This window comes from Crassostrea angulata, chromosome 6, assembly GCF_025612915.1.
Source record: "Crassostrea angulata isolate pt1a10 chromosome 6, ASM2561291v2, whole genome shotgun sequence".
Lineage (NCBI taxonomy): Eukaryota > Metazoa > Mollusca > Bivalvia > Ostreida > Ostreidae > Magallana > Magallana angulata.
In genome coordinates, this window is record NC_069116.1 from 45,306,415 (window position 1) to 45,319,852 (window position 13,438).

At 34.1% G+C, this 13,438-nt stretch overlaps 1 protein-coding gene across 1 annotated transcript; it reads left to right on the forward strand.

Moving 5' to 3' along the window:
- Positions 1-3,204: 3,204 nt before the first annotated feature.
- On the forward strand, positions 3,205-7,183 carry LOC128189624 (sushi, von Willebrand factor type A, EGF and pentraxin domain-containing protein 1-like). The gene is made up of 4 exons (XM_052861296.1): positions 3,205-3,497; positions 3,876-3,954; positions 4,502-4,663; positions 5,356-7,183. Exons 1-4 carry the CDS (start codon positions 3,210-3,212, stop codon positions 6,702-6,704), a joined length of 1,878 nt encoding a protein of 625 aa, XP_052717256.1. The 5' UTR covers positions 3,205-3,209; the 3' UTR covers positions 6,705-7,183.
- The last annotated feature ends 6,255 nt before the right edge of the window (positions 7,184-13,438 follow it).

A 13,438-nucleotide genomic window follows, 5' to 3' on the forward strand; every position in this document is an offset into this window, starting at 1 on the left:
TTATATCTTTATTTTAATCATGGATTATCAGTATGATCAGTTTTGAGTGTAAGATAACATTATCAAAACACGGTTATGGTTTATATTTGTCATCAAAGATAGTAGGCTTGCCCATTTACTGCATCACTTGGGTCACTCAGGTGAATTGTTACAATTGGTCTTTGTCCGTCGAAATCTACAATGCCAATTGTTACTTATAATTTTCAACTTGGGTTGTATTTGTTTAGTCGATTGAAGAGCTGCAGGAGTAATGCTCTTTTGCAGTATGGAGTATTTACTTTCCAAATGGCAAATAGACGCTAGAGATATCCTCGACCAGTTCTGGAGGTAGCAAATGAATACGCCCTTCAAACATTTATCCGAGTTGTGATATTTATCATCTTAACACCCAGGGCCTGGTCAGCGTCAAAAATTAAAAATAATGCCAACATTTCAAAAATCGTCTTCTCTACTTTTAGACATGTGGGGAAACAAGAGGCCTTAATACCTTAACATTGCATTCTAGGTGCCTGGTGTTTCGACGCTTGTTGTTCATAAGCTGGGAAACTCATCAGCATGGGCTAGAATATCCCTAGCTAGTTATACATCGGTCCCCTTTGAAAGATCTCCAAGAATTTTACTGATCATGATATCACCCACTCCAGTTGAATCAGTCTCCTGGTTGTCTCCTATGGTGACAGACGATGAATTACCAAATATCGAGCTGGTCTCCATATAGAATATGGAAAGGGGCCTGAACTGTCCAGGCAGGATGGCGTTTACTCTGACGGTTGTCTTTTTCCTGACTTTCAATGGTGATGGCGTATGCGGCATAGCATGATGGGATCTCTTTCAGATAGTTGAAATCTTTTGGAGAATGAAACTTTTTTTCATTACTTGTTGGCTGAATCCAAGTTGTTGTGAATTCATAGTGAATGTCATCCATCGCGTAAATCTTTGATTTTTGTCCTCTTTGTCCACGATATTAAGAACCACTGAACAGCCAGTTAGGGAGGCACTCTCATTGCACTATATGATGAGGATGTCCTCATTCTTGTTTTACGCTGTGTACCTTTGTTTTCTGTATTCTATGTAATGTTTCTGGTTCCTATTTCATAATGATTGATGTGATGTTATTTTGTTGTTTCAATATTTTTGCTGTTTTATATCAACAAGTTTTAATTCAAGTGATGATGTAAATTCAGTGCATAATATCAGGAGTACCTTTCTTTGTGTTGCTATGTACCGGTATGTTTAAATTTGTCTTAATTACTAGTAAACGCGATAATGGCCATAATTTTAGATTAAAGTTTTTATTTTCAATTTTGATTACAAAACTTGTATTTACGGTACTTCCCACAATGGTATAGAAGTGGTAGATAAGCAATATGTCTGACCAGATTTGTCAAATAATCAATTTGTCTTAATAAATAATTATTATCTTCTATCTATGAGATTTCTTTGCAAATCAAAATGGCTCGATAAATCATGTATTCGAGTCATGTAACCAAATGTGTACTGACCATGAGTTTTGGTCATTTGTGCAAGTTAAAATTCAATGAAAAAAGGGCGAAACATTACTTTCCAATAGAGAAGTATTTGAGTTATCATATTTTATTGAAGGTAAGTGAGTTTGCTCACAGTACCTCTAATAACAAGAATTTTCAAAAACTCACCCACACTTTATTGCAACAGTTTTTTTTCCTATTAGACTTAATATATAGGCGGTGATCATTCTGACCTCGGTTGGATGTTCACCCCTTCTACCCCGATAACATTTTATATCGCTTAAAATGGTATCGTAAATGTGTCAGTGGGATACTGTTTCCTCTTTTGCCACTTTTAGCCACATATTTTTGTTTCGTTTTAAAACTCAAAACCCACCACCACCCCTTCGCAAATTCAAACCTTTTGCGTGCATTTAAAGACACTGCTGGTGCTCTGTCTGAGCTAAATTCCTAGTCTTCATATGTTCAACAAAACTATACTACCGCTTCGAAGGAAAGGGGGTAGACTGTTTACCTTTTTGTGTCCAACTGTCTGTCTGTGTGTCCAAATCAAACCATTCTGTCGCATTCCCCCGCAAATATTAATGCAGGTGCTTGAAATTTTAACACTCGTTTTGTTAGGCATTCCATATGGTGAAATTTGTTCACACCAATCGGACGTCAACTTCCTGTTAAATGACGACTTTGTTTATTTTATTAGAGCCTTAATTTTCAAACAAAAGATTTCCCAACAACAAATATTTCATCGGAGATGAGCAACAATTAATTGCAGATGTTTGAAATTTTACACTCTTTTTTTTTTTTTTTGTTGGAATATCATATGGAGAGATCTAATTTTGTGCCAATCGGACGTCAACTTCCTATTTAATGACAACTTTGTTTAATTTTAGGAAACATTTCAAAAACATTTTCATCAAAGATTATCAGCAACTATTAATTGTAGATGTTAAAATTTTGCACTCTTCGTTGAGGCATTCCATATGGGGAGATTTGTTTTTGTACTAATTGGACGTCAACCTCCTTTTAAATGACGACTTTGTTTATTTTAAACCTAAATTTTCATACAAATTTTCGTCAACATGTACACTTCTTTAATAAAACCATCATTTTTTTTTATCGGATTTGTCCTTTTAAAAAAAGTTGTCCATAATTTTTTTTTAAAACCGATTAAGCACATAAAACGGCAATTAGGGATTCCAAAATAACCGATGCATCATAATTGACGAAATTTACATTTCGACCACATAACTTAAACATATGCACATAAAGATGACGCACCTCTCCGGCTATATATATGATATATTGTGTACATAAGCACAGCATGAATTGGATGTTGTTTTGTTTTTGAATATTTTTTATGCTTACATTTTGTTTCCAACAATAATTTAAACTGCTGTTTGATTTTTCGTCGTCCAGTAGCGTACTTGTATTCGATGATAAATCGATTAACTATATGTATAAATAAACAGCTGCAGAATGCCGGCGATTGATGAATTAGGTAATTGTTCTTTATATTTATTTTATGTAGACTTAATTGATTTTATTACTTTTTTCATGAAAAGGTGAAATTAGCACATGAAATATTTAAAACAATCGTTAAAGACCTTTGATGATAGCACCTGGCATTTTCTTTTTGAATCTTATATAATTAGAAATTAAAAGCAATGCAGTTTAAAAATCTTTATTGAACAGTCATCGAAACACACAATTTAAGACTAAAAAATGAAAGTATTTCTCGCATTGTCTTTCCTGTCGATCGTTTCTGGGGAATATTTGGAGGGTTACCACTTGGATGTCCCTCTTCTGAAAAGCTTAAAAGACGTAGGGTTGCGTTCTTGTTGCAAGGAATGTTCAGCCTACACGAATTGTCAGTCCGTCAATTACAACAAAAATGACTTTTCTTGCGAGTTAAACTACCATCACGTGTCTGGATTGTCCGACAAAACTGCTCTCAATGAATCCGTTTACATGGACAGGGTCCACTGCCTCACACTAGCTTCCTGTAGTGCGGTAAGTAAGCAACTTTTATAGGAAAGAATCAAAATTCTATTCCCATTGCCTTGTAATTGCTTACTTGTTAAATACTTTTGAAACTTTCAAATTATAAAGTTTGTCAAACTGACTGCTATGTCAATTAAGTGTAAGTTTTTTTTTAAACTATTTAATAGTGTTACTGACACTATAATGAGAAACATACTTACTTTGATGATTAAACTGGAATTACTCGAACTATATTTATATAGTTCAAAAGGTATAATTACAATACATGTACTTATGAATTTGGTTTTTTTTCCAAATTTTCAAATTCTTTTTAAAAAAATTTCTCTTGAATGACTTTGCCATTTAAAAGAATACATGTAATAACCTTTGAAATTTTGCTTTTTCCAGAATTTTTGTAATCTTACATGCAAAATTAACGAAAAATGTGTCCTGACTTCAGCTCATCAACCGACATGTATAATCTCAGGTAATTTTACCTGGTTTATCTTGAAAAGCAAATTTGATATATTAACACTATTAAAGTTATGCTTCTTTTTATAAGAAAATACTGTTTGCTGAATATCTTGATAAATATTCATCGAAGTTCTAACATCCATAGTTAATCGACATAATAGGTTTATTCGTTAATGAACACTTAATATTGTCTAATCATAGTTTTTAAAAACCTTACTCGATAGAAACAATCCTACTCCTGCAATTTTGTACGGCCCGTAAATTTGGTGCTTGCACCAATGTTTCTTGTGCTTCTTTTTATAAAAGAGTATCATAAGAATTCTGTATCAGGGTTATGTTTATCTCATGTTATTTTCGTTTTCTACACTTGCACACGGTTTCGCCTGTCTTGAACTCGCCCAGACAGCTTTGTACTAAAAGGGAAATAGAAAGAGAAAGAATTCACTGAGTCATAAATTCGCGCGCTAACAAAGGGGCGAAAATTAACTTGGGCGAGTATTTCCCTGCACACTGTAAATGTCTGAGATATACTAATCAAATCAATTCATTTTTTCATGTAGAATGCGACCCAGTTGATATTATACCGGACATAATACCTATCAATATGAGTAGATTAGTTGGTATTAGGCGTTCATTACGGTGCTCGACACAACCATATCCTAGTAGACAACGAGTCAGGTGTGACACAGACGGACAATGGATTCGGCAATACGACACTTGCAGTGAGTAACGACTAATAATTACTTTTAAGGTTTGATTTTCATTATTTTCTTCTTTTAAATTTTAGCTTCTAATTGTACAATTTTTGAAGAGGTCCGTGTTTGCGCATGCTATGCTCCTGTTTTGTATCTTTTCTTAAACTTTTGCTTTGAACACTGTTCGTTATCACCACATTTCATTTAAAACATGATGTTTAGATTAGGTAGGGACATAATTGATCATGTTGATCTAAATATTAAAAGTTATATGTATATTGAAACTTTCCGTCGCCGTTGGATGTCGTTTCAAACTGAGTATTTTAGTTTTTTTCTCTAAAATAACAAATCTGGCCTCAGGATCATGAAGCTATATCAGACTTAAGTCAAATTTTCAATAAGTTATAAAAAAAAATTGTTTATCATAAAATGAAAATTGAAATTTATAATTAACAACGTTTAAAAAATACATTTTTAATAGCATTTCAATTTTGTCAGTGTTTTGAATCAAGGTCCATTAAAACAGTGTACAAGTTTTGACTGAAGTCTAAGTTTGCTTCATGATCCTGGGGCCAGATCTTGGATTGCTCCAATCTTGATCAAATTTTTATTTGTAGAAAAAAGAAAAATGAATGATTATGATGTTGAGAAAGTCCTTTATCTAATTTGTGAATTAAATTCATAACAATTTGGTATGAGATATACTAATTGTGTTTCAGAATGTTTTTCCGGCACATTTTGGGGTGGCGGCAGCACGTGTATTGAATGTCCCGCAGGACAACATTTGCCCTACGATGATGTGGCGGGAAATGCTTCGTGCATCGACTGCCCTGCTGGAAGTTACACACCTGGTCCAGGATATGCCGATTGTCTCGCTTGTCGTCCTGGGTATTACGCACCAAAGACAGAGTCTTCATTTTGCAAGGAATGCCCTGCCGGATCTTACACACCTAGTCCGGGATATGATCGTTGCATGGAATGCCCTGCTGGGTATTTTTCACGGTTCCCAGGATCCAATTCCTGCACTGTGTGTCCTGCCGGTTCTCACACACCTGGTCCCGGATATCGTTACTGTATTTTATGTCCCGCCGGATTTTCCTCACCAATTCCGGGATCCGACTCCTGCATTGAATGTCCTGCTGGATATTGCTCACCAGATCCAGGATATGACTCCTGCATTAAATGCCCTGCTGGATATTACACACCGGAACCAAGATGCAATAGCTCTTGCACTGCGTGTCCCCCTGGATCGTACCAAAGCGAGGCTGGACAAACTAGTTGTCCTCTTTGTCCAGCAGGAAGTTATAGCGTATTTGAAGCATCTTTAAATTGTAGTAAATGTAAACCGGGATATTACACACCTAGAGCAGGATATGATTCGTGCAAGGAATGCTCTGCCGGATCTTACACCCCTAAACCTGAATACGATTCCTGCATTAAATGTCCCGCTGGATATTTCACACCGAACCCTGGATTCGAGTTTTGCATTGCCTGTCCTGTCGGGTTTTACACACCAAAAGAAGGATATGATTCGTGCAAGGAATGTTCCGCCGGATCATATACACCAACTTCAGGATACAGTTATTGCATCAAATGCCCTCCTGGGTATTACAAACCAAGTTCAGCGTACGATTCTTGCATTAAATGTCCTGCGGGTTACCAAGCACCGTATTCAGGATCTGAGGTTTGCACCGAATGCCCCGCTGGACATTACACACCGAGTCCAGGAACCCCTTCTTGCATAAAATGTCCTGCTGGACATTACATACCAAATCCAGGATCGGAGAGCTGCATCGCATGTCCCATGGGATCATACCAAAGCAATAGCGGACAAACAGATTGTCGCCTTTGCGATACCGGAAGATATAGTAAAGTTGAAGCAGCTGAGCACTGTAAACAATGTAAACCCGGAAGCTATAGCGATGTAAGAGGAGCTTCGTCCTGCAAGCTTTGTCCTGTACAGACTTACCAGAAATATTATGGGGAAGACAACTGTAGATCGTGTGAGACTGCTACTGTCGTAGGCGCCACAGTGTGTCCTGATGATGTGGTCACAACGGTCAGTTGATAGGAGCTACATTAGTTATAGAAAAGGTATCTGATCGAGTGTTAGGGTGGAAAATAGATGCAAAAAATCAGAGGTACTGCATCAATGGTTAGCGTTGCACTTAAAAACAATTATAACTTATATTGATAAGAATCAACCCAGAATTATAAATTGCCGATCACATTAGCTTTTCTTTGATAAAATCGATCAGTGTAACGTTCAAATTTTTGGAATAAATCATAAATTATATATTCAGAAACAACAGTTGCTTTTATTCAATTTGATTTATTTATAGGTTTTGAAGTTACAGGAAACTAATAAATATCAAAGGGTCACACGTCTTGGTTGAATCCAACGATGACGATGTATTTCTATTCATATCTAGGTTTTTATCTAGAACCTGAAGTAAAATTTGCTTTTAATGCAACAATGGATTTTATTCTGCGAAATGCCCTGGTTTCATTATTGTAACTACATGTTTTATTTGTGCAACATTCAATGTTTGTTATACATATATTTACTTATGTAGTAATGTAACATTTTGTTTTATCTGCTTGCAATAAACTGTGTTTTAAGTAAAAATAAAAATGTTTTATTCGCACAAGCAATACTTTACACAAGCAATACTTTACACAAGCAATACTTTACACATGCAATACTTTACACATGCAATACAATATGACGACGCCCTTTGGCAAATGATAGTGTTGTTATATACCCCGATTGCAAATAGCGTGCACTTGTGGGCAAGACCACTTCATGATTAACTGTTCCATGTCCATACATGTGCCAAATAGGCAGCCTTTTTTCAGCACCAGAAAAACAACAAGACCAGGACATTAACAAGGCTTTTAGACCAGAGGGACCCAATTTCACAAGACCCTCGAGATTTTATAACCCCTGGCTTATGGGACCTGGGTCATACCCCAATTAATGTTTCACATATGTCTAGTATATATCTAGACAAATATACTATAAGATATGTGGCTAAAGAAATTTTTTCAATGTGTTACATATGGTTTCATGTTTAGTTATCAAGGACTTAAACTTTGTGATGTTTCGAATGATTACTTGTCAACCAATCAACTTCGAGCTCAGAATGCGAAGAAATTAGGGAAAGAAGAGTAATGTGCCCCCTTTTTATATCTACTTTTGCCAAATATTCATATTTCCCGTTAGATATAGAACAAGTTAAAAGAAATTACTGTTTGTAATATATGTTTTGTTAAAGAGCGGTCGGACAATAAATACAGTAGTTAGTACAAGTATGATTGTTCATTACAGCATATTCAATGGTATAAACAAAAATCGTCACCAAATGTTAAAGAGGGAAACGATCGATTTTTATTTTGGAAGAAGTTCAAACAGCAAATTTTGAGTCCTTAAATTGTAAATTTCCTATTTTTCAATAAAATGTGATTTTAAAAGGAGCTGTACAAAGCATTGATGGGAGTTTCAATGCTCATGAATAACTAAGTAACTACTCCTTGATCATCTGTATTCTTTTCTTCAATAAACGATATTACAATGATCAGTTCTTATTTAGATTTGTAATATGTCCCTGATATAATATTAAAATATGATAAGTTACTTTACTGATTCTATTTCTTTTACTTTCACTGTCTCAAACATGACAGACTAAGTGTTTGTTTTGTTATTTTACTTTATTTTTTAAAATCCAATAAAACCACTGTTAGTTTGGTTTATTGTAGTACTTTATTCTTGTAAATGCTGAACTAATTTGTAAATTCAATATATCGGATATCACATTTGAAAATATTGTATCGTATCATATCGAAAAGTCTTTACCAATACACAACCCTAGAAGTAGAGCATTTAATAGCAGATTGTATGATGAAAGTGCCAATTGAAGTACCAAACCCAAATTATAAAACAAGGATATCTAAGGCAGCTAGGAAGGATATAATCATGTGTCTTGGTTTTTTGGGATAACTCTAATTTCTTAAATTCCACAGCAGGAATGGATCAATTCGAATGTATAACTGATAGAGCAAGATCTAATGGTCTTGGCTGTGGTTGCTTTTTTCAGAATAGTTGGATGTATTTTGAATGGCCACTTGATTTGGAGAATGAGGCAGTGATGAAAGGTAATAATTTCCTTGAGTCGGTTCACTTTGTATTTTCAGTAATGACAGGAGCTAGGCAATTGAGTTGTAAGAAAATTCAGTTCTATACTGATAAAATTGCTGTAATAAGCATTAATATTTACATTTTCATCTGTCTTTGTCTGTGATAATATTATTAATTTTGAACCCTGAAACCCAATAACTTAATAAAGCATGAGTGGCACAAAATGGGCGTGTCTTATAGCATTACCGAAAGACGGTATTGGCTGTACACAGTCAGTAACAAACCTAATGAATAATAGTGTTACAATATCAGAATGATGAAAGTGGGTCTCCATTATGCCTTTAGCTGTGGACTCTTGCATGTTCTTAATAGGAAAAGATAATAAGTTCAAGATTTTTTTTATCAACATTTCTATATAGTATATCAACGTAAGGCCACCTAATTAATTTTTAGACTCTCATCCCCGCCCGCCTCTCTAAAAGTGGCCCGCCCCGAGGCATTTTATTTCATTTTGAAGAAAAAAAATTCGGAAAATAAATCGGTCTCGGTATACAAAAATTTCAAAACATTTTAATGCCAGTCTAAACATGTGGAACATCGTTTGATTTCAGTCATGATTGTTATCATATGGATACAAATGTCTTCGTGCATTAACAGTTAAGTTGAAATAAATTGGAATTAAAAGATTAAAAGTGGGTTTGTGTACTCACATTAGCATTAACAATTTAAAAGAATAGAGCAGTTGTTATTTCTGGAACATAAACGGTAAAAAAGATGTTTAAAAAAATAAAAATTAATAAATAAAGTCCGCCCACCCGCCCCATATTTTTGCAAATCAGGATGAAAATCTAAATATTAATTTTATGTGGCCTAATAGTATTTTGTGTTTTACAAGTAACGATTATGTTTTTCTCTCGGTTTTAAGTTAATTGTGCAAAGAACTAATATGAGATTTTTTTTATAGTGCCTATGTAGTAAGCACTTTAAACAAGCCCATAAAGGGGCATGGTCACGATTTTGGTCATATTTTGTTTTTCTGTTTTTATCATTTACAATGCTTTAAAAAGGCATTAATAGTGATCAAATGAAATTTGAGAGTCTGTCGTAGAGTTAAAAGCAAGATACAGGGCTCACAATTCTTTGTCATGTAAACAAGGATCGTTCCCTGATTTTGTTTACATAAGTTCAATATACCAGTAAAAATCTTTTTCTATCCGATTTGTCAATCTTCTTATTCATTTTAAGCATAATTAAACCGTTCTTAACATATAACACATTAATTAAGGTCTAAACCTGGAATTTTCACTTCAACGTTCAAAATGTAATCAAAAGCTTTGTTTACATACAAAGAATTGTAACTCGCTTATAACTCATCAAATGACACTCAAATTTTTTTTGACTATTAAAAATGCCTTACTGAAGTATTGTAAACATTAGAATTGGAAAATAAATTTTAACCAAAATCGTGACCGTGCCCCTTTAATCTATAAAAAAAATTTTGTATTGGAGCACAAAGTATAAATAATAATCAAGAATATAGAAATTAACAAACAGAAATGATCATAGTAGATATAGTTTAAATATTCTAAATAAGATGTGTCTAAGAAGCAATTGATTTATATCTAAAAGGTGTGTTGTAAGTTTTTTGTACTATGATATTTTTAATTTTTCCCATAAACATATCTTACATTGTAGGAACACTTTCAAGTTATACCGGTATCCTAGAACAGTTTCATGAACATGTCTGAAGATTGCAATTCGCAAACAAGTCTCAGTTACGGCAATTATTTGAAAGGAGTCAACATTTAAATAAGAATTACTTTGCCTTTTCAATGCTTTGTTATGAATCTTTGGATCGGTAGAGAAATGTTATTTTTTAACAACTTGAAGATTCGTAAAAATTAAATTGAAAATAGATTCGAAAACAAATTGGTTTGTTTAACTGAAAAGTTTGCAAACTGTAAACAAAATATCTGGTTTGAGGTATTTTTTGTCGGTGTGCCTGGAGACGGCAAACAAACAGTGTTTCAAAAGGAGGCTGGGTAGTCTACAAATTACTTACTAGATGTACTTTTGAATTTTGGTTATTAAATGATTTTAATCTAAAAATGGCTGCGACATTTAGCCTTGTAAAAGGTGGTCTAATTAATACCTAAATTCAAAACGCGTGCGCACGTTTTTACACACATATCGACAAATTTAGTTCGTGTGAACCAAAATGCTTGTCCTACAACAGTGTCTAACATCAACATATTTGTGCCAGGCCCTGACGTCAGTACAATTAAGACGGTGATTTGATACATTTAATGTCAAAGAATGTTACTTCATGCGAAAATTCCACAGTACCACCTTTTGAATACACAAAACAAAGAAAATAGCGCCTTGATTATCGTTAGATATTTTTAAAAAGCCATGCATAGGTTACAGAAAAATATTTACATTTTCCAGTGTCTTTGTCTATGATAACACTACAAATTGATTTTGTAATGTATAGTCCAATACATTTCATCAACCCATTTTAATATTAATCGTATAATTGCTGAAAATTCTTTTAATATAAATAAAACGGAATCATTCTTTGAATATTATGAGGTGATCAAATGCAGTCGGGTGTGATCAACTCTATCACAAAGTCTTTTGGGCTTTTATTTTCATGAACTGCTAACATGTCTGCACAAGATCACAATCGCTCAAACAACTGTAATTGTGAACAATTTAACACCGTGAAATGATTTGTCAAAGAGTAAAAATGGTGATTTAATCCGATTTTTTTTAAACGTAACTGGTACAGGTTATAAGAATTTAAACCGAAACTTAACGGACAATTTTGCGAAAATGTGAAGTGTTCATGTTTGTTTACTCAACTTTGGTTTCCATTTAAATTTGTGCACAGATCGAGTCAACATATGAAAATATTTTAAAAGCGTCATCTTTGTGCATTAAGCATGCAGATCGTTCGCACAATAGTACAGTATTCTATTTCAAAAAGATTTCTGCTTCTCGTTTTTAAAATCATTGCGTAACAAATAAAACAATGTCACAATAATGATTTTTTTTTCTTAACGTCAGAACAAGTCGAAGGCAAATAATATGCAAGGATTCGGAACATGAAGCATGCTAAGATTTTTTCTTGCAAACTGCACGGAAAATGTTACAGCTCGATTACGACCACTATAAATATTTACATCAAAATTTTTATATTATGATTTTGTGTAAATTATGTGATACACTGTATTCAAATGCTGAATTGAAATACATGTAACTAATAAAACTTCTAAATGTGTGTAAACAATGATATTAATACTTTAGTCACTTCTACCGGCCGCCTACTTTTTGGGTAAATTGTCCTAGCAACAGTAAACACTCTTCTAGTTACGGACTTAAAGCTGAACACCGCTCGTAAATAGGCACCGTCACACAGATACCTGGTATATAAACCCTTCGATTTCGTTACACCCGATTGCACACCTGAACCTCGTGGCCGACATGTAGTATTCCTTTCGTGGTCTTTAGATTTTATGCATTTTTTTCTTATCTTATGTTCATTTTCTGTTCGTAAATAATGCATTGACCAATTTATTTGATGTTAGTATTCTCCTGGCTTCAAAAAGTGCGTAAAATTTGATAATTTCATCGCGACCGGGTAACACGGCGAGGCAAAATGTACGTCCACACAGGTGAGACCTCTACAGCGAAGTACTTTGAACAGGTCTGTCCCTTATATAAGGGTTGTAGGGACAGCAGTGATTAAAGAGAAATATGGCGGACAGTGCCTATTTACGAGCGGTGTTCAGCTTTAAGTCTCAGAGTTTGCCTAGGTCCTACTTCAGCACTGGTATTTTTTTTCTTTTTTTATATTTAATTTTTCTGTTTGATAGTCAATATTTTGAATAAGTTTGACCCGCTCCTCAGTTTCCAAAATGATGCTACGTTCCTTAAAATAATAATAGAAATGAATCATTGAAACAATCAGCAGTACATTTGAGGCAGCCTGTCACAGGTTTTGGATACACGACCATGATTTTCATTTTTATCCTTGGTGTTACCCTTCCATCTAACCGTCTCAATCAACAAAGCTTGATACAGCGTCCAATTTGTTCTATTTCATCTCGGCAAAAAGAATTGAACTGCAGAAAAATGTAAACCGACACTGAAAATACCTGTTAGATAGATGACTGTTTAATTTTAATTTTTAGACACTTCCTGACGGATGAGATTTAGATTGAGTCCACGTATATATGGTACTTCCGGTCCGCCGCAATTCGTATGTTTGTAATCTTGCAGTGTACGCTAGTTTTCTTTTTATACCGCACCGAATTTAAGTAATCTTCAAAGTGGCTTGCCATTTCACTGTTCTGGCATTTAGTATTGACCGCATAAGTTATCATTAACATTCTGTAAATCTTTCTCATTGTTTAGAACGTACTTTAATGCTAATAACATATATCATTTCAATCAGTTTAGAAAACAATGAAAATAAAATGATTAACAAAGAAGTTATACAACCATCACTTTGAAATTTGTATTTCTATGATTATTAACATGCAAATGCGCTAGCTTCCTTGTCTTTTTAACCAATACGTTTTTGATCAAATTAATAATGAGAGTGGTAAACATTTACGCAAATTTTTTTATTTATTAACATATTATAACACAAGAATAAG

Bases quoted from the DNA above. Each gene is read 5' to 3' on its own strand.
- LOC128189624 (XM_052861296.1), top strand. From the start codon at position 3,210: ATGAAAGTATTTCTCGCATTGTCTTTCCTGTCGATCGTTTCTGGGGAA. The intron at 3,498-3,875 runs GTAAGTAAGCAA...TGCTTTTTCCAG, and splicing joins CACTAGCTTCCTGTAGTGCG to AATTTTTGTAATCTTACATG. The intron at 3,955-4,501 runs GTAATTTTACCT...TTTTTCATGTAG, and splicing joins ACCGACATGTATAATCTCAG to AATGCGACCCAGTTGATATT.